Below are 21,321 nucleotides of genomic sequence, written 5' to 3'. Positions count from 1 at the left end.
GCTGTCTCCCAGTCCCTGCCGCTGAAAAACATCCCCACAGCATGATGCTGCCACCACCTTGCTTCACCGTAGGGACGTGACGCTGGGCATTCAGGCCAAAGAGTTCGGTCTTGGTTCCATGAGACCAGAGAATCTTGTTTTTCATGGTCTGAGAGTCCTTTAGGTGCCTTTTGGCAAACTCTGGGCATTCAGGCCAAAGAGTTCGGTCTTGGTTCCATCAGACCAGAGAATCTTGTTTCTCATGATCTGAGAGTCCTTTAGGTGCCTTTTGGCAAACTCCAAGCGGGCTGTCACGTGCCTTTTACCGAGGAGCAGCTTCCATCTGTCCACTCTACATAAAAGGCCTGCTTGGTGGAGTGCTGCAGAGATGTTTTGGTACCCTTCCCCAGATCTGTGCCTCGACACAATCCTGTCTCGGAGCTCTACGGATATTTCCTTCGACCTCGTGGCTTGGTTTTTCCTCTGACATGCACTGTTAACTGTGGGACCTTATATAGACGGGCCAAATCATGTCCAATCAATTGAATTTACCACAGGTGGACTCCAATCAAGTTGTAGATACATCTCAAGGATGATCAATGGAAGCAGAATCCACAGGAGCTCAATGTCGAGTCTCAAATCAAAGGGTCTGAATAATTACGCAAATAAGGTGTTTCTGTTTTTCATTTTTTTATACATTTGCAACAATGTCTAAAAACCTGTTTTCGCTTTGTCATTATGGGGTATTGTGTGTAGATTGATGAGGGAAAACATCTATTTAATACATTTTAGAATAAGGCTGTAACGTAACAAAATGTGGAACAAGTCAAGGCGTCTGAATACTTTCCGAAGGCACCGATGTGTTTCACTAGCTTGGTCTTATATCTGTCAGAGCCTGGGCCATGGTTACAAATATGCTGAAAATGTTCACACTCAGTTCGTGGCATCGTGTGTGTGTGTGTGTGTGTGTGTTTTTCTTGCGTTATCTAAACATTTATTTTTCCCCGGGCTGATCCTCGTGGCCACGCTGTTAACTGCAGTGGAAAATGTTTGTGCGCGCGTGTGTGTGCCTGTGCATGTGTGCCTGTTCGTGTGTATGCATATGTGTGTGCGCAAGTGTGTATGGTGTGTGTGCGCACATGGGTTTGTGTGTGTGTGTGTGTGTGTGTTTCGGGTGCTGTCAGCCAGGCGGAGTGACGGGGCTGCACTGAGTGCGTTCAGCTATTGATCAGGCCTGGCAGTGGACCTATGAAGTCAGCTTCAAAGCCTCTCTGTGTGACCTGCTTAATGAGAGTTTAAACAGTCAGCCCGGCCTGAGAGCCAGGGAGAGTCCCCCTAACTCCCCTCCAACTGACCCACCACCATTACCAACACATGTCGCGAATGGAAAAGGATAAGGTAATTACAGAGCAGAGAGAAAGAAGCGGGGCGTGGCCACATGGCGTACTTCAACCGTTGAGCAATGAGAGCCTCTCTCCAGACTCTTTTGTGGTTTTCTGTTTCTTTTCACCGGAGAGGCTGAATAAATTCACGCAGGCGTTTCGGTGTCGACATTTTGTCGGTGTGTGCTTTCTTTAAAGACGCTGAAAATGGTTTCACAATGAGTTGTGTGACTGTGACCGTCAGGAATTGTATTAAGAACTGTGTTAATACCTCCATGTTTCAAGCAAACCACCACAGTCCCTGTGACCAAGAAAGCGAAGGTAACCTGCCTAAATGACTGCTGCCCCGTAGCACTCTCGTCGGTAGCCATGAAGTGCTTTGAAAGGCTGGACATGGCTCACATCAGAACCATCATCCCGGAAACACTAGACCCACTGAGCGGTGTCTGAGGAAGGCCCCAAAAATTCTCAAAGACTCCAGTCACCCAACTCATAGACTGCTCTCTCTGCTACCGCATGGCAAGCGGTACCTAAAGGCTCCTACCTAACAGCTTCTACCCCATAAGACTGCTGAACAATTAATAAAATAGCCACCTCCCTCTTTGTTTTTACACTGCTGTTACTCGCTGTGTATTATCTATGTATAGTCACTTTACCCCTACCTAGGTGTACAAGTTACCTCGACTAACCTGCACCCCCGCAAACTGACTCGGTACCGGTAACCCCTGTACATAGCATCGTTATTGTTATTTTATTGCATTACTTTTTATTAAATTTTTTACTTTAGTTTATTTAGTAAATATTTTCTTAACTATATTTCTTGAACTGCATTGTTAGTTAAGGCATCCCAAGTGGCGCGGCGGCCTAATGCACTGCATCGCAGTGCTAGCGGTGTCACTACAGACTCGAGTTTGATCCCGGGCTGTATCACAACCGGTGTGATTGGGACCCACAATAGGACCCACAATTGGCCCAGCGTTGTCCGGGTTAGGGGAGGGTTTGGCCGGGGAGGGGGGGGGCATTACATGGAACCCAAACCGGCTGTGTGCGTGCGCCATCGTGCACAAATGTATTTTGTCCCCCCACACCAAACACGATCATGACACGCAGGTTAAAATATCAAAACAAACTCTGAACCAATTACATTAATATGGGGACAGGTCAAAATGCATTAAACATTTATGGCAATTTAGCTAGCTAGCTTGCACTATAAATTAGGTGCATCACCGCCACCAATCTCATTCATCTTTCAGTCACCCACGTGAGTATAACCAATGAGGAGATGGCACGTGGGTACCTGCTTCTATAAACCAATGAGGAGGCGGGAGAGGCAGGACTTATATAAAATAGAACTGACTTCTATTTTAGCACTTGGCAATGCAGGCACTCGTTGTGGGTGCAGTGTGGGTGCAATAATTGAATAATATAGATTTCTAAATTTATTTTGCAACGCGCGGGCGGTGTGGTCAGCCTGTTGCAAGTAGTCCGTCATTGTAAATAATAATTTGTTCTTAGCTAACTTGCCTAGTTAAATAAATGTTAAATTAAATAAAACGAAGGGCTTGTAAGTAAGCATTTCACAGTAAGTTCTACACCTGTTGTATTTGACGCATCTGACAAATAAAATGTGATTTGATACTGTAGCTCCAGATCACAGCATCCCAGTCAGTGCCTGTTGCTTCCTTTCCCGTTTCTGTCAATGCTATTGATCCATCCCACCAGTACCACCATCCACCCAACCTATCCCCTACTCCCCAACCTCTACCCAGCCATTTATTGGAATTCCCTCTCTGCGTCCAGAAATGTTTAATTCTCTCTATTTGTAATTCTTGGATATGTGTTTGCAGTGATAGCTACTGTGATATTTCAGCAACAGTCTCCGTTTGTATTGAGCTCATTGGAATTAGCTGAGCTTGCATGGGTGAGGGAAACCACACACTGAGACAATGATGTCATAACCACTTCAACACGTTCCCTTAATTTGAAAGTGAACGAGCAAGTCAACGTCTCTATGTCCCAAATGGGACCCTATTTTCCATATAGTGCACTACTTTGACCTGGGCCCATTGTGCTCTATAAAGGGAGTAGGGTTCCATTTAGGACACATTCCAAGTCGATAAATGCTGCTGTTCATTGTCAATCAGTGTGGCAAAGCCAAAGGTCACGGGCTACATATCCATTGACATTTCAGCCTACAGTACCTGGAAATTAAAGTAGTGTTTTCACATAGCACCTCATCTACTCAATACAAAGGGGAAATTCATCTAACCAGTATCAATTCTCTTTTCTACTAGTAGGATGTGTGTGACTGTGTCAAGGCTGTTTTCCTGTTGTCCTTGGCCCATTGAGAAGAGAAAATGGCAAGAAACAAGGCGGCCTAATAGACTGCTGTTGGTACAAATGTGTTGGCTTGCGTCTCAATTGGCACCCTTTTCCCTATGTAGTGCACTACTTTTCGCCAGAGCCCTATGGGCCCTGGTCAAAAGTAGTGCACTACATAGGGAATAGGGAGCCAATTGGGATGCAGACATTGTCTCCTGTGTGTCCCCAGTCTTCCTGCACAAAGCGATGCAGAGGATCATATTAATTGCAGAAGTAGCGGAGGCTGGAGGAGGAGGGCCCGTGGCGGGCCAAAGCAATTAGAGGTTATTTTTATCTTCTTCCAATCGCGTTAAAGTGCTTTCGGAGCATCAGGCCTAAGAATAGAGCGTTAATAGCATTACAGCCTCATAACCTGTTAGAAAAGTGGGGCCCTCCATTTTGCGGGGTTGAAATTGAAACAAGTCTCTCAACAAATAAGCCTGTTACATCGAAAGAGGACATGACCAGGAAGAGAGAAGAGGTTTGTGTGTGATATGCTATCGTTTGTATGTTAATCTAAAACGACAGAGCTTAATGTCGATGACAGGCTTGTCAGAAAGTAAAATCGCGTGAGGGATCGTACCACACCGAAGGTAGAAGCAGTGCGTCAGCTGGAAACAACTCCAATTGAACAGCGCTTGTCATTTAGTCACAGCAGTTACACAGTTTCAGTGGTGTAATGGCTTTAGCACCGTGCCTGGCTGACAGTCCAGGGGAGTCTAAATTGGCAGAGGGATATTAAGTAGGGTGTTGGATGGTGGTGTTGGATGGCGTGACGTCGCCCGCACCAGCTCGAGCAAACTCTATGGGAGTGGATGTGATGTACAGGGAATGCTGGGTACTAGCGGTTGGTTATCTCTCTCTCTCTCTTTTGTTTCTCTCTCTCTCTCTCTCTCTCTCTCTCTCTCTCTCTCTCTCTCTCTCTCTCTCTCTCTCTCTCTCTCTCTTCCTGTCTCTTTTTCACTCACCTTCTCTCTTTCTCGCCCCTCCTCTCTCCGTTTCTCTCTCACTATCCCTCTCTCCTCTCTCTCGAATGGTCCTTTCATCTCCTCTATCTCCCAGTGAGGATGTGTGCAAGCGAGGCTTCACGGTCATCATTGATATGCGCGGCTCCAAGTGGGACCTGATCAAGCCTCTGCTGAAGACCCTGCAGGAAGCCTTCCCCGCCGAGATCTGCGTGGCGCTGATCATCAAACCCGACAACTTCTGGCAGAAGCAGAAGACCAACTTTGGCAGTGCCAAGTTCACATTTGAGGTAAGCCTCTCGCTCAGCATCGCTCAGCATGGGCTCAAACAGAACCTTGTTTTGGTTGGAATGTCTACCTACTGCCCTGAACTATTTTATGTTTCTTCAGTACAGACGTTTTCTCTAGTCAGCATGCCGGTTTCGATTATTACGATAAACGAGTCGTTTTGATGTCGCATTTCAGCCAGAGTTGAATAGCACATTATTTTAAAGTCTAATCAATCCCAGGACTATCAGCGATACTCAACAACAGTCGCTAACATGTCTCTAAAGCCGGACAGGAAGCACAGAGCTGTGTTTTCAGACGGACTGGTGAGAAATTATTATTTTCTCCCCGCGATTTCCCCATCTTCTCTGCCTGTAGGGCTGTAAACAGAGGTCAGCCATGAGTAGTATGCTAGGTAGTGTGAGGTTATGTTTACACCCCTCGGTCCTCCCCTCTCTCATTCATTCCCTCCACAGTGAACATGTTGTGCTAATAAGAAACAGAATGGCTTTGTTCCAAATGTCACCCTGTTCCCTACATAGAGCCTGGGCCTTGTTTGCCATATAAGGAATAGAGTACTATTTTGGACGCGTCCAATGAAGCTTGTACCCGGTTTGGGGGTAACATAACGAGAGCCTCTCGATTGTGTGCTGTTGACAGACTAGCATGGTGTCAGTGGAGGGCCTGACTAAGTTGGTGGACCCGTCCCAGCTGACGGACGACTTTGAGGGCTCTCTGGAGTACAACCACGAGGAGTGGATGGATCTGCGCGTGGCCCTGGAGGAGTTCATGGGCTCGGCCGTGCACCTCCTCTCCCGCCTGGAGGACCTCCAGGAGCTGCTGGCCAAGAAGGAGTTCCCGGTGGACGTGGAGGGCTCCCGGCGCCTCATCGACGAGCACACGCAGCTCAAGAAGAAGGTGATGAAGGCTCCCGTGGAGGAGCTGGACAGGGAGGGCCAGAGGCTGCTTCAGTGTATCCGGTCCAGTGACGGTTTTTCTGGGAGGAACTGCATCTCGGGCAGCGCCGACTTCCAGAGCGTGGTGCCTAAGATCGCCAGCCTGCTGGACAAGCTGCACTCGACCAGACAGCACCTGCACCAGATGTGGCACGTCCGCAAGCTCAAACTGGACCAGTGTTTCCAGCTTCGCCTCTTTGAGCAGGACGCAGAGAAGGTGAGTAACCAAAGCCCAGAGGGGCCAGAAACAACCATCACAATAACAACTGTTAAGCTGAGTTGATCTGTGTATATGTGTATTTTGTATTTAATATGCCAAGGCAGCAGCTACTCTTCCTGGGGTCCAGCGAAAATAAGGCAGTTATACCATTTTAAAAACATTTCACAACACCCTGTGTGTCCTAACAGAATAAAAAGAATAAACCCGCATCACATTAAAGACACTCTGTTGATTTGACCTCGCAGGGCGTTTTAGTAAGACCAAACGTATTGCCACACATGTGCCTTGTGTATAGTAAGGCATACAAATGTTGACAAGGAATTTATATTAAAAAGGTTGCAAACCGATTGAGAGGTTTTGGCATATAAATATCCCAGAGTCTTGTCCTCAAATATTTATCCTAGAGGCGCATCGTGAATGTCCTCAGTACGGGAACCAATAACAAACTTTGGGCTCGATGCGATGTGAGGCCTAGGCAGCGCCCCAAATGGCACCCGGTCCCCTATATAGTGTGCTAAAGTAGTGCACTATGTAAGGAATAGGGTGCCATTTTACACGTCGCATTTCTCGGTTTATATGGAGGGCCTAAATACATAGAAAACTCTGCCATTTGTTTGTATTTATTGGAAACACATATTAAATGGTATATAATATGCTTTTGCAAGGATATGTGCTTTGATAATATATTATGGAAGCAGAGCGGCTCAGTACATCATTCCCTGAGATGGTATTTGGGGGAATAAACATGTATTTTGCCCACTTTTCCAAGTCACAAAATTTTTCTAAGTGGGTTTTTAGAGATGACAAAATTATTTATTCTCATCTACGCACTCATCTCCCTTGACAACGTCAATAACCCAAAGGTACATGTAATAATTACATGTGATTATTTTTGGTTCTCGGAAAAGCTTCCAGGCTTTTAAAGGAAAACCTCATATACCCCAAATACCCCAAAACTCATTAGGAATGACGCAACAACAACCTCACGTTAAGACCTGTACAACTCTGGCAAGGTCAGAGACACAGGCGGGTCTCTAAGAAAAGGTGATAGTATTTCGATGACGAAGATGATATCATATGATTCTGAACAATATTCTACATTGCCAGGTCATTTCCTGCTTCGTCAAGGCAACCAGACAAATAAACTAAAGTAGAACTGCCACACAGCTAGTGTTTACAGAGAGGAAGAAAAATTATATTATTCCCATATATAACCGTGCAATAATCTCTCCAATCCCTCAAACCAACACTCCCCCCAATAAACCCTACAATGACGAAGATGCCTTCATTTGGATAAGTGCAGTCAGTCCCTTCCCTAATGATCGTGGAGCCCCATAGGGCCTCTGATTAGGACAGGCCCAGATAATGATTAATTTCCCTGGGGACAATGCCAATTAAGGCATGGCACACGTACAGTGTATGTCCCTCCCTGTGTCCTCTCCAATTGGATGGCGATTTACTAACAACGTGTTTTAACAACGCAGTCCAATCAGAATCATGATAGATTCAACAATTCAGGTACTGGTCATTTTGTAAACTCAGATTCACACATGGGACTATTTTGATTCTGGTCCGACCAAGATTCAAAAGGCGAAACACATTTGTTTTACGCGACTCCTTTTGAAGCTGGAACATAAGAAGGCTATTCTTTTTGTTGTTGTTGTACAATGCTTGGCCGAACCGAACGTGTCCGCGTGTAACCCCTGTAGAGACAGTTCATATCTGTGGGGATTAGGACCAAAGGGAACAGTAACAGACAGAAGGCCTCATTTCACTGAGGGAAGGGAAGGAGGGAAGGGAAGGGAGGGGAGGGAAGGGAGGGTGGGAGAGAGGGAAGGGAGGGGAGGGAGAGAGGAAAGGGAGAGAGGAAAGGGAAGGAAGGAAGGATGGACGCAGGTGTTTATTGTTCCTCCTCCTCCGTAATGACCTCATGTGATCTCTGAATGGCCCCTATAACTCTTTTGTGCACTGCTTTTGTAGCACTCTATGTAGGCAATAGCCATTTTAAACGCAGACAAAAATGAACAATTACTGGCCCGCCTCGGCTCCACGTCGTCGTCTTCCCCTGCTGTCATGACGATCCAAAACATTAATTTAGTTTTTTTCTCACAAAATGGCTCAAATGGATTTTAGTGAGGAGAGTTGTAGCCTGTAGAGAATCATAGTATCTGTCGTACTATCAATTGGTTTCTTTCAAGGAATGTGGCGTTTTTCCAGAGTACATTTTTTGCTTAATGGAGTTGGTCATTTAAGGAAAATGGTTTGTAGACTAAATAATAAATGCTCATCATCGCTCTCTTTTCCCGACTAGCTCTCCACTATTCATCATCTCAAAGTGAATATGATAGGGAGTCATTTATCAGCATTATCAATTTACTGCTCTGAGTCCGAATTTGTCCCCCCCCCCAACAAAAACAGCTAACAGTCATTGAGCTAATTAATTCTTTAGCCAGCTTCTCTTCATTTGATTTGTAAGATATTAGATTAAGCTGTCAAGATGTCATTTAATAAGCAAGATAAGTAGGAGAATTTACAAGTAAGTGGTCAATCATACGGTCTTTCAAGTCTTTCGACAATAAAATCGATTTCATCAAACCCTACTTTGACGGTCAGAAATATGCGTCAAACCAAAACATATGGCGGAGCACTATTTCCTAGGCATTTTTCAGCTTTTCACGTTCTATTTGTAAAAAGAAAAATACTTCACATTGAATAAATAGAATACATTTAACCGCAATTTCATCGTTGTTTGAATGCGATAATAATGAATTTAGCGTTAGTAATCAAACCGCTTCTGTAACAGAGAAACTAATCTGTGATATCAGTACAAACAAGCCGGGCGACTAATTTCCCCCTCTGTAAGGACTTCCATCGGAAGGCAGCGGCGAGAGGTCACACCAGCGTCAATGTTTAATTAACAGCTCGATCAAGCCTGATTAAATAGGTTTGTTCTAACGTCGCAGGCTCTTCAGAGCGGAGATGTGAAGCCGCTGGCCTAGAGAGTTGTTCCTCTGTCACCCAATAATCACGCTTGTCACGCCACCATCATTTGACATTTTATTGTATAGTCAAGCGTGCTGTCCAGGATTTGAAAGAGAGATGACTGTGTTTGATGAAATCTGATCACTAGTGTATTATTAATGCCAAGGAGAGGACTATAGTATCATGTAATGAATATAATGTTTCTCTGCCTTGGCTTAGGGTGGTCTAGTCCGCTGCCTCTGGCACACATATATACTGCTGAAGCATGGGTCCAAGTACAGCCCTCTGCTATTTTCTATATCTTTCCTCTTTGTCCAGTCCACAAAAAAAATCAAAATACAAAATAATGTATCTGCTGTGCTAAACTATCAATGGGAATGTCTAATATTATATCTTATGCCAAGTATGTGTCATTTATATGTGTGCTTTCATTGTTGTATGGGTGGGCCCCAGCGGGAATCGAAACCACAATGCTGGTGTTGCAAGCTCCATGCTGGGCCACACAGGACCCAACCAGTAACGTAACCAATCTCACGTATTTGTTCTGTGTTCCCATCGTAGATGTTTGACTGGATCAGTCACAATAAGGAAGTGTTCCTGCAGAGCCACACAGAGATCGGCGTCAGCTACCAGCACGCCCTGGACCTCCAGACGCAGCACAATCACTTTGCCATGAATTCTATGGTATGTGAGCACTGTCAGTGATATGTGAGGACTGTCAGCGGTATGTGAGGACTGTCAGCGGTATGTGAGGACTGTCAGGGGTATGTGAGGACTGTCAGTGATATGTGAGGACTGTCAGCGGTATGTGAGGGCTGTCAGCGGTATGTGAGGACTGTCAGTGATATGTGAGGACTGTCAGCGGTATGTGAGGGCTGTCAGCGGTATGTGAGGACTGTCAGGGGTATGTGCGAACTGTCAGTGGTGTGTGAGGACTGTCAGGGGTGTGTGAGGACTGTCAGTGATATGTGAGTACTGTCATTGGTGAATGAGGACTGTCGGTGGTACAGTATGTGCGAAATGTCAGTGGTGTGTGAGAACTGTCAGTGATGTGTGAGGACTGTCAGTGATGTGTGAGGACTGTCAGTGATATGTGAGTACTGTCAGTGGTGAATGAAGAATGTCAGTGGTGTGTGAGGACTGTCAGTGGTGTGTGAGGACTGTCAGTGGTGTGTGAGGACTGTTTGTGGTGTGTGAGGACTGTTTGTGGTGTGTGAGGACCGTCTGTGGTGTGTGAGGACCGTCTGTGGTGTGTGAGGACCGTTTGTGGTGTGTGAGGACCGTCTGTGGTGTGTGAGGACCATCTGTGGTGTGTGAGAACTATATGGTGCTTGGGATTGATCTGGTTTGTGGGTACTATGTGGTATGTGAGGACTGTCTATGGTGTGTGACTGTGGTGTGTGTGAACTACATAATATGGAAGGACGATATGGTGTGTGAGGACTGTCTGTGGTGCATGGGAACGGGGATCTAATAATATGGATGATGTCAATGGTCCTTGAGTCATGCCTCAGTGATTTCACTTTGTATGAGTACGAGTTTAATTATTGAAAGACGTGTTCTAGGATGGGGTCAAAAGGCCTTTCAATTACTGGATTAGTATTTAGAAGAGGGTTGTAAAAATCAAAAATAAAAAGCGTACTCCCCCATTTGACAGCTATCATTGATATAGTACAGGCCACTGGCGGTGGAGAGCAGAATTGAGTTTTAAATATAAACACACATACTCTGATTATTATCGCTCTGCTGTAACAGCAGGGTACTTCCTCAGTGTTGATTTTATTTCCTCTGGTTAGCCTCACCAGTAACACTGCCATTCTAATAACTGTTAGGGTTAAGTCCCAAACGGCAACCTATTCCCTATATAGTGCACTACTGATCGGTCCCTTTACTGCTAGTTACATATGTACATATCTACCTCAGTTACCTCGTAACCCTGCACATCGACTCTACCGGTACGCCGTGTCTATAGTTATCGCTATAGTGTGTTTTACTTTTCGATTATGTCTCCATCTTCTTCCTCTCTGCATTGTGGGAAAGTCCCGTAAGTAAGCATCTCACTGTTAGTCCACACCTGTTGTTTACGAGTAACGCTCGATTTGATTTGGTTGATTTGATTTGAGCCCTATGGGCCTAAATAAGGAAATAGGGTACCATTTGGGACACACCTTGACCTCTACTGCAGTGTTGCCCTGGAGACATGAATGATACTCTTTGGACGAGAAATCAAGCTATTTATGTACCGAAACACAAACCAAGAGTCTCACACGGCATATGCACACATGCACATTTAAATGGCATAATAACGCTGGGCAGTATGGTGAGATCCTCTGCCATCTCCTCCAGTAATCATTGAAGAGAATCATCTGTCCCCAAATCCCCATCTCTGTGTGTATTGTGTTTGGCACCGATGTGCAGACACACACAGACACACATTGGAGGCCCTTCACAGCAGCGTGTGTGTGTGTCTCTGTGTGTGGCTGTGTGTGCTCGCTCCTCTCCAGTTCTCACAGCCTGCTGTGTCTCCATCAGCCTGCTGCTGGGCCGGGCTGCACACAGCAGTCGTCAGAGGGGGCAAACAGACACAGGCACAGAACAGAACCACACTGGCCAAAAACCACTCACACACAGAGGCCTTTTGGCTCTCACTGAAGAACCTCGCTCTCTCTCTTTCTCTCTCTTTCTCCACTCTCTCTCTCTCTCCCCCCCCCTTGTCTCTCTCTCTCCACTCCCCCCCACTCTCTCTCTATCGCTCCTTCTCGTTATCCCTCTCTCTGCTCATACAGACTCCCGACTCATACTGTTGTTATGTTTTAGCGTGAGACTTGGCTCAGCGTGCTCAGCATGCAGCAACCATGTCTGAGCATAGTTCATTTAAGCCCTGCTTTAAAACTAGGAGCTGTTCGTTTTGATGGCTTCATTAGCAGTTCTAATCAGGTTAGCGGTAAATAAAGCCCATGGTGGGTGCATCATGCAAAGCTGATAAATGGATGGGCCTAAAGAGGCCAGAGATGATGAGACTCCCATAGTGGGGAAGGAAGGGGGATGGGTTTTGGGAACTACAGAGCCAGATGGCAGTAAAGAGCGTGTGTGTGTGTGTGTGTGTGTGTGTGTGTGTGTGTGTGTGTGTGTGTGTGTGTCAGAGAGAGAGAGATTCACTGAAAGCTGCAGAATTCTGTCACACTTGTTGTCGCTAAGCTCTACACCATCATTTGGCGGTGGGCTGGCTCACGTGTCATGTCTGTGTCATGTTCAGGTGTATCATTGCGTGTTTGGCTATCAAGTGATACGACACCACTAGGTATAGCTAGACACGCCACGGAGACCAAGCCCTACACAATCTGTCTACTTTGATTCAGTCATTTCTACGTGAATAAATGTCAATATATCCTGAATTAAATCAAATACTGTTTTTATCTTAAATTGAATTAAATAAACCCGGGAGTCTTTTCTCATACCATATAATGTCTTCTTCACGTGTGTCCCTCCCTCGGTGCAGAACGCCTATGTGAACATCAACAGGATCATGTCGGTGGCGACGCGGCTGTCGGAGGCGGGCCACTACGCCTCGCAGCAGATCAAACAGATCTCGGCCCAGCTGGACCAGGAGTGGAAGAGCTTCGCCGCCGCCCTGGACGAACGCAGCACCATCCTGGCCATGTCGGCCGTCTTCCACCAGAAGTCGGAACAGGTACGGTGACAGTAGGCTGAAACCCCTTGCTGTTGCCACTCAGTTACAGTGCCTTCAGAAAGTATTGCACATTATGTTGTGTTACAGCCTGAATGAAATACAGTGGGGCAAAAAAGTATTTAGTCAGCCACCATTTGTGCAAGTTCTCCCACTTAAAAAGATGAGAGAGGCCTGTAATTTTCATCATAGGTACACTTCAACTATGACAGACAAAATGAGAAATAAAATCCAGAAAATCACATTGTAGGATTTTTTATGAATTTGTTTGCAAATTATGGTGGAAAATAAGTATTTGGTCAATAACAAAAGTTTATCTCAATGACAGAGGTCAAACGTTTTCTGTAAGTCTTCACAAGGTTTTCACACACTGTTGTTGGTATTTTGGCCCATTCCTCCATGCAGATCTCCTCTAGAGCAGTTATGTTTTGGGGCTGTTGCTGGGCAACACAGACTTTCAACTCCCTCCAAAGATTTTCTATGGGGTTGAGATCTGGAGACTGGCTAGGCCACTCCAGGACCTTGAAATGCTTCTTACGAAGCCACTCCTTCGTTGCCCGGGCGGTGTGTTTGGGATCATTGTCATGCTGAAAGACCCAGCCACGTTTCATCTTCAATGCTCTTGCTGATGGTAGGAGGTTTTCACTCAAAATCTCACAATACATGGTCCCATTCATTCTTTCCTTTACACGGATCAGTCGTCCTGGTCCCTTTGCAGAAAAACAGCCCCAAAGCATGATGTTTCCACCCCCATGCTTCACAGTAGGTATGGTGTTCTCAGCATTCTTTGTCTTCCACACACGACAAGTTGAGTTTTTACCAAAAAGTTATATTTTGGTTTCATCTGACCATACAACATTCTCCCAATCTTCTTCTGGATCATCCAAATGCTCTCTAGCAAACTTCAGACGGGCCTGGACATGTACTGGCTTAAGCAGGGGGACACGTCTGGCACTGCAGGATTTGAGTCCCTGGTGGCGCAGTGTGTTACTGATGGTAGGCTTTGTTACTTTGGTCCCAGCCCTCTGCAGGTCATTCACTAGGTCCCCCCGTGTGGTTCTGGGATTTTTGCTCACCGTTCTTGTGATCATTTTGACCACATGGGGTGAGATCTTGTGTGGAGCCCCAGATCGAGGGAGATTATCAGTGGTCTTGTATGTCTTCCATCCTAATAATTGCTAATAATTGCTCCCACAGTTGATTTCTTCAAACCAAGCTGCTTACCTATTGCAGATTCAGTCTTCCCAGCCTGGTGCAGGTCTACACTTTTATTTTTGGTGTCCTTTGACAGCTCTTTGGTCTTGGCCATAGTGGAGGAGTTTGGAGTGTGACTGTTTGAAGTTGTGGACAGGTGTCTTTTATACTGATAACAAGTTCAAACAGGTGCCATTAATACAGGTAACGAGTGGAGGACAGAGGAGCCTCTTAAGGAAGAAGTTACAGGTCTGTGAGAGCCAGAAATCCTACTTGTTTGTAGGTGACCAAATACTTATTTTCCACCATAATTTGCAAATAAATTCATTAAAAATCCTACAATGTGATTTTCTGGATTTTTACAGGCCTCTCTCATATTTTTAAGTGGGAGAACTTGCACAATTGGTGGCTGACTAAATACCTTTTTGCCCCACTGTAGATTATTTTTCCCCTTACCCATCCTCACACAATACACCATAATGACAAAGTGAAACATGTTTTTAAACATTTTTGCAAATGCATTGACAATGAAATACAGAAATATCTGAGTCAATACATGTCAGAATCACCTTTGGCAGCGATTACAGCTGTGAGTATTTCTGGTTAAGGCTCAGAGAGCTTCGCCCACCTGGCATGTACAATATTTGCCTGTTATTATTTTCAACATTCTTCAAGCTCTGTCAAATTGGTTGTTGATCATTGGTAGACAACCATTTTCGAGTCTTGCCATAGATTTTCAAGCTGATTTAATTCTAAACTGTAACTCGGCCACTCAGGTACATTCACTGTCTACTTGGTAAGCGACTCCAGTGTAGTTTTGGCCTTGTGTTTCAGGTTATTGTCCTGCTGAAAGCTGAATTAATCTCCCAGTGTGGTGGAATGCAGACTGAACCTAGCATTTCTTCTGTGCTTAGCTCCATACAATATTTTTTTTTATCCAGAAAAACTCCCCAGTCCTTAACGATTACAAGCATACCCATAACATGATGCAGCCACCATTATGCTTGAAAATATGGAGAGTGGTACTCAGTAATGTGTTGTAGTGGATTCTCTCCAAACATGACACTTTGTATTCAGGACCAACATAATTTTTTACAGTATTACTTCAGTGCCTTGTTGCAAACAGGATGCATGTTTCAAAATATTTGTATTACTTCCTTCTTTTCACTCTGTCAATTAGTTTAGTATTGTGGAGTAACACAGCTGTTGATCCATCCTCAGTTTTCTCCTATCACAGCCATTAAACTCTGTAACTGTTTTAAAGTCACCATTGGCCTCATGGTGAAATCCCTGAGCAGTTTCCTTCCTCTCCGGCAACTGAGTTAGGAAGGACGCCTGTATCTTTGTAGTGATTGGGTGTATTGAAACACCATCCAAAGTGTAATTAATAACTTCACCATGCTCAAAGGGATATTCATTGTCTGCTTTTTTTTTACCCTTCTACCAATAGGTGCCCTTCTTTGCGAGGCATTAAAAAAACACCCTGGTCTTTGTGGTTGAATCTGTGTTGGAAATTCACTGCTCAACTGAGGGACCTTACAGATAATTGTATGTGTGTTGTAGAGAGATGAGGTAGTCATTAAAAAATCATGTTAAACTCTATTATTGCACATAGAGTGAGTCCATGCAACTTATTATTTGACTTGTTAAGCAAATGTTTACTCCTGAATTTATTTAGGCTTGCCATAACAAAGTGGTTGAATACTTATTGACTCAAGACATTACAGCTTTTAATTTTTTTAAATTTCAAAACATTTCGAAACATATAATTCCACTTTGACATCATGTGGTATTGTGTGTAGGCAATTCTCAGACAAATCTACATTTAATACATTTTAAATTCAGGCGATAACACCACAAAATGTGGTAAGAGTCAAGGGGTCTGAATAATTTCTGAATCCTAACTTGAAGTCTGAGCACGTAACTCAGACCTTTGTGAAAGGGAGATTTGCATGAAATCTCAAGATATCACCGTTCCTGAAGTCAGACTTCAGCCCACAGGCCATCTGAGAGAGATTGGAATGTCGGCTGCTGACCGTTGCGGTGTAGAGGTAGTTAATAGACCTGTGTTGCCTTGGCAGCAGCTACTATGATGCTGAGTGTTTGGGGCTTCAGGTGTGCACGGGGGGATACTGCTGCCTGTCAGAAAGCACTTAGCCAATGATCCAGGGTTACCTCTGATCCAGGGTTACCTCTTGTAAAGATGTCTTGTCTGCCTCCACACTGTCCTTCCTCCCTGCCTCCCTCCTGGCCTGCCTTCCTCCCTGCCTTCCTCCTGGCCTGCCTTCCTCCCATGCCTTCTCTCTTCCCGTCTCTGTCCACGAAATGACTCACATTGCTCTGTTGATTGGTCTATTTGACTCTGTTCTGTTGTGTGAATATGTCTCCTGGCCTGTGTCCATGCAGTTCCTGGCTGGGGTGGAGGCCTGGTGCAAGATATGCAGTGAAGGGGGGCTGCCCTCAGAGATGCAGGACCTGGAGCTGGCCATCCACCACCACCAGACCCTCTATGAACAGGTGACCCAGGCCTACACTGAGGTGAGACACCCTCACAACACTGACTCAGCTACAGCACTAACATACATACTGGTTTATAGTACAACCTGGTCTCAAGGCCATTTGTATGATTTGGGATGTTTTTGGTGTCCATCCATTTAATATGATACTGTTGAAGTCGGAAGTTTACATACACCTTAGTCAAATACATTTAAACTCAGTTTTTCCGCAATTCCTGACATTTAATTCCCTGTCTTAGGTCAGTTAGGATCATCACTTTATTTTAAGAATGTGAAATGTCAGAATAATATAATTATTTATTTCAGCTTTTATTTCTTTCATCAAATTCCCAGTGGGTCAGAAGTTTACATAAACTGAATTAGTATATGGTAGCATTGCCTTTAAACTGTTTAACTTGGGTCAAACGTTTCGGGTAGCCTCCCACAAGCTTCCCACAATAGGTTGGGTGCATTTTGGCCCATTCCTCTTGACAGAGCTGGTGTAACTGAGTCAGGTTTGTAGGCCTCCTTGCTCGCACACGCTTTTTCAGTTCTGCCCACAAATGTTCTATGGGATTGAGGTTAGGGCTTTGTGATGGCCACTCCAATACCTTGAATTTGTTGTCCTTAAGCCATTTTGCCACAACTTTGGAAGTATGCTTGGGGTCATTGTCCATTTGGAAGACCCATTTGCGAACCAAGCTTTAGCTTCCTGACTGATGTTTTGAGATGTTGCTTCAATATCTCAACATAATTTTCCTTCCTCATGATGCCATCTATTTTGTGAAGTGCACCAGTCCCTCCTGCATCAAAGAACAGTTGGGATGGTGTTCTTCAGCTTGCAAGCCTCCCCCTTTTTCCTCCACCTTTATCGCCAAAGAGTTCTAATTTTGTTTCATCAGAGTACGATCAAAGTACGATCTTTGTCCCCATGTGGAGTTGCAAACCGTCGTCTGGCTTTTTTATGGCGGTTTTGGAGCAGTGTCTTCTTCCTTGTTGAGCAGCCTTTCAGGTTATGTCAATATAGGACTCTTTTACTGTGGATATAGATACTTTTGTACCTGTTTCCTCCAGTATCTTCACAAGGTCCTTTGCTGTTGTTCTGGGATTGATTTGCACTTTTCGCACCAAAGTACGTTCATCTCTAGGAGACAGAAATCGTCTCTTTCCTGAGCGGTATGACGGTTGCGTTGTCCCATGGTGTTCATACTTGCGTAGTATTGTTTGTACAGATGAATGTGGTACCTTAATTTGTTTGGAAATTGCTCCCAAACGAATGAGGTCTTGGCTGATTTCTTTTGATTTTCCCATGATGTCAAGCAAAGAGGCACGGAGTTTGAAGGTAGGCCTTGAAATACATCCACAGGTACACCTCCAATTGACTCAAATGATGTCAATTAGCCTATCAGAAGCTTTCGAAAGCCATGACATAATTGTCTGTAATTTTCCAAGCTGTTTAAAGGCACAGTCAACTTAGTGTATGTAAACTTCTGACCCACTGGAATTGTGATACAGTGCATTATAAGTGAAATAATCTGTCTGTAAATAATTGTTGGAAAGATTACTTGTGTCATGCATGAAGTAGATGTCCTACCCGACTTGCCAAAACTATAGTTTATTAACAAGAACTGTGTGGAGTGGTTGAAAAACAACTTTTAATGACTCCAACCTAAGTGTATGTAAACTTCCGACTTCAACTTACGTTACGTTACGAGTGGAATAGCACTTTTACACTTACTGAAGATCTGGTTTACAGTTTCATTCTTTGTTAGTTTAAGATCCCACCACATAGCTTTCAAGGAGAATTCCCACAGTGCTAATGACCCTTTTATATCTTTTCAAGGATGGCATGAGGTTTTGTTTTTTTTCAAAGACCATCATAAGTTATCTAAACATGATCCCAAGCAGTCTAAACATGGATGTACGCTGTACATTGCTTTGAAATATTGCCCTGAAATGAAATGTAAGTCCTTCAATCAAACCTGACCAGACACATACTGTAACTCGATCAGGACCATTTTTATTTTATTTTTTTTACCTTCGACTATGCTTATGTATTGTACCTACAGTTTTGCACCAAATAGGACCTTTTCCCACCACATTAAATCCAGCTGACTTCCACCTTGCGTGACACGTGGCCCGTAATACGTGGACCACTGTCCATCCAAGTCAGATTGACTCCCCACAGAAGATCCCGTATGATGATGGGTTTGTGTCGCAGTTCACTAGATGCCTCTGCACCACACTGACTTTTGTGCTTGTTTGTTTTATTTCCGTGTCGTCTCTGAAAAGGTCGCTATAAACGTCTCTGGTTTGAGCACAACAACAAAAAAGAAAGGGTTGGCTTTTCGGTTCCGTATTGTGCCACAGATGACGAAAACAATACCCATCCCCATGCACCCAAATTGCATATCATTTAGTAATTTGCATTGGGAATGAAATTACATCTCTGCACGGCTTGATTTAGTATCATACATGGGCGGCTAGAACAGGCCGGGACTGGATTTGATCAGAAGAGAGATGATTAGCAAAGGAACTGACATTCAAAAAATCCTTATTTTCCTTCGCTCTTTCTTTCCATATAATGAAACAAAGATTTGACTGACATGACAGGCTTCGATATGCATCTTTTCGGACAAATCTTTGTTATTTCGTGCCGATTTAAAGTCGCTAAAGGGCGGTAACTTTCCCTAACTTCCCAGCTTTTCCATAAATGCCAGTTGGAGGATTCCTGGATTCAAGGAATATGGAATATGCAAGAAATCCGTGAAGCCTCCAACCAAGATTTCCGACTCAGGTATGCAACTCTCCTAATGTCATGTCCCTCTCTCTGTCACCAGGTCAGTCAGGACGGCAAGGCCCTACTGGATGTCCTCCAGAGACCGCTGAGCCCGGGGAACTCAGAGTCTCTGACGGCCACAGCCAACTACTCCAAGGCGGTCCACTGTATCCTGGACGTGGTCCACGAGGTCCTGCACCACCAGAGACGCCTGGAGAGCATCTGGCAGCACCGCAAAGTCCGCCTGCACCAGAGGCTACAGCTCTGTGTGTTCCAACAGGACGTCCAACAGGTAATTGTCGCCATGCGCAGGCACACACATACACACACACACATATGAACGTAGTGCACCGTAGGGATTAGGACACGGTGTAAATGGAAGGCTGTATCTTCAGGCATCTGTTTGGGGCGCCACCTCTTCAGTCTCTTGTCAGGGTCGTGGGAATTGTGGGGATAAAGGATTCAGCCTGCGTCCATTCTTTCTGACACGCTAGTTTAGTAACAGTACGAGGGTGGGTAGGTCTTGGCGTCAATCTCAATGTCTTTTAGTTTTTTTTCTCGTTTAACCCGTTTTAGAAAGCACAGTGCAGTGCCCTGATACTGCATTTTACTGCAGCAAAATCCCACTGTTTACATCTCACTGTTCATTTGGCTCTGTGCCGACTCCTGGTTCGTAAAAGGAATCCGTATTTCAAACGAGCGCCGTGATGAAAGAGGAGATTTGTCAACAGTTGTCTGTACTTTTCCTCTTAATATTTTTTGCTTGGGAAAGTGCCCAGAAGTACAGTTAGCATACCTTGCATTAGCCATTTTGTAGAACAGAGAGAGAGAGAGAGAGAGAAAGCTGCACAGGCTGTGGGTGTGTCCCAAATTCCACCCTATTCCCTATACATTACACTAATAATTCCAACAGCAGCACTGAGCCAAGTCTCTGAGCCAAATCAAGATCGGACCTCTGATCAGCCAAAAGCCAAACCATGCATAACCAATCCACCAGGGACACTGGAGCACTGTTGATTCAAGCCTCACTTACCTCACAAACTTCATGAATAATTACTAGGCATAATCTTGGAACATTTTACCATGGATTCAATGGTCTAAAAAAAGCAATGCTGTGTAATATAACACGCTAGTGCTTGTGTGCGTGTGTGCGTGTGTGTGTGTGTGTGTGTGTGTGTGTGTGTGTGTGTGTGTGTGTGTGTGCGTGCGTGCATGTTCGTGTTCAATAGGGTATGTGTGAGTGAGCGAATCAGCTTGCTCGGTCAAGTCACTCAACGTCTCTCACACCTTCCTCCTTTCTCAATATGGCTCCCTTTGGGTGAATACCTCTCCTCTCCCTCTCACCCCTCCTCTCATATCTCCTCCTCTCCCTACCTCTTTCTCACTCTGATAACGAGCCCGCTGCTCCCTCACCGAGCCAAACATTACTGTAGGGCTGCATCCCAAATGGCACCCTATCCCCTATATAGTGCGCTACTTAGGGAATAGGGTGTCATTTGAGATGCAGATTAAACACAGAAGAAGTGAATGCGATGGATCTCACCATTCATTGAAGCAGCTGATCTGGTAGGAGGTGCCCCTCCATAGGCATGGGCTGGGTAGTCTTTCCTGATACCTTTTTAAGCGACGTTCTATAACGGGTTAGTCAAAACAAGCCTTGTGATTGGTTGAGACGTGTTCTAAGCCATACTATACTAAACAAAAATATTAAACGCAACATGCAACAATTTCAAAGATTTTACTGAGTTACAGTTCATCTAAGGAAATCAGTCAATTGAAATAAATGAGTTAGATCCTAATCTATGGATTTCACATGACTGGGAATACAGATATGCATCGGTTGGTAGGGGTGTGGATCAGAAAACCAGTCAACATCTGGTGTGACCACCATTTGCCTCATGCAGTACGACACATCTCCTTCGCATAGAGTTGATCAGGCCGTTGATTGTGGCCTGTGGAATGTTGACCCACTCCTCTTCAATGGCTGTATGAAGTTGCTGGATATTGGCGGGAACTGGAACATGCTGTCACACTCGTTGATCCAGAGCATCCC

The 21,321-nt window shown here is 44.8% G+C and overlaps 1 protein-coding gene across 4 annotated transcripts in view; it reads left to right on the top strand.

Annotated features, from left to right (window-relative positions):
- LOC110504150 (kalirin-like) overlaps nt 1-21,321 on the top strand; it is a 257,148-nt gene that overhangs the window by 107,865 nt on the left and 127,962 nt on the right. For all 4 annotated transcript variants that reach the window (XM_036974283.1, XM_036974281.1, XM_036974280.1 and 1 more), the window contains exons 4-9: nt 4,785-4,977; nt 5,615-6,127; nt 9,674-9,796; nt 12,612-12,803; nt 16,401-16,532; nt 19,330-19,560. In XM_036974283.1, the coding sequence (XP_036830178.1) occupies nt 4,785-4,977; nt 5,615-6,127; nt 9,674-9,796; nt 12,612-12,803; nt 16,401-16,532; nt 19,330-19,560 (1,384 nt within the window). The remainder of the gene's footprint in view (nt 1-4,784; nt 4,978-5,614; nt 6,128-9,673; nt 9,797-12,611; nt 12,804-16,400; nt 16,533-19,329; nt 19,561-21,321) is intronic.

Source organism: Oncorhynchus mykiss, chromosome 3 (assembly GCF_013265735.2).
Source record: "Oncorhynchus mykiss isolate Arlee chromosome 3, USDA_OmykA_1.1, whole genome shotgun sequence".
In the NCBI taxonomy this organism is placed as follows: Eukaryota; Metazoa; Chordata; class Actinopteri; order Salmoniformes; family Salmonidae; genus Oncorhynchus; species Oncorhynchus mykiss.
Note: the sequence above shows the minus strand (reverse complement) of the source record. Positions and strands in the feature narration are given on the sequence as shown.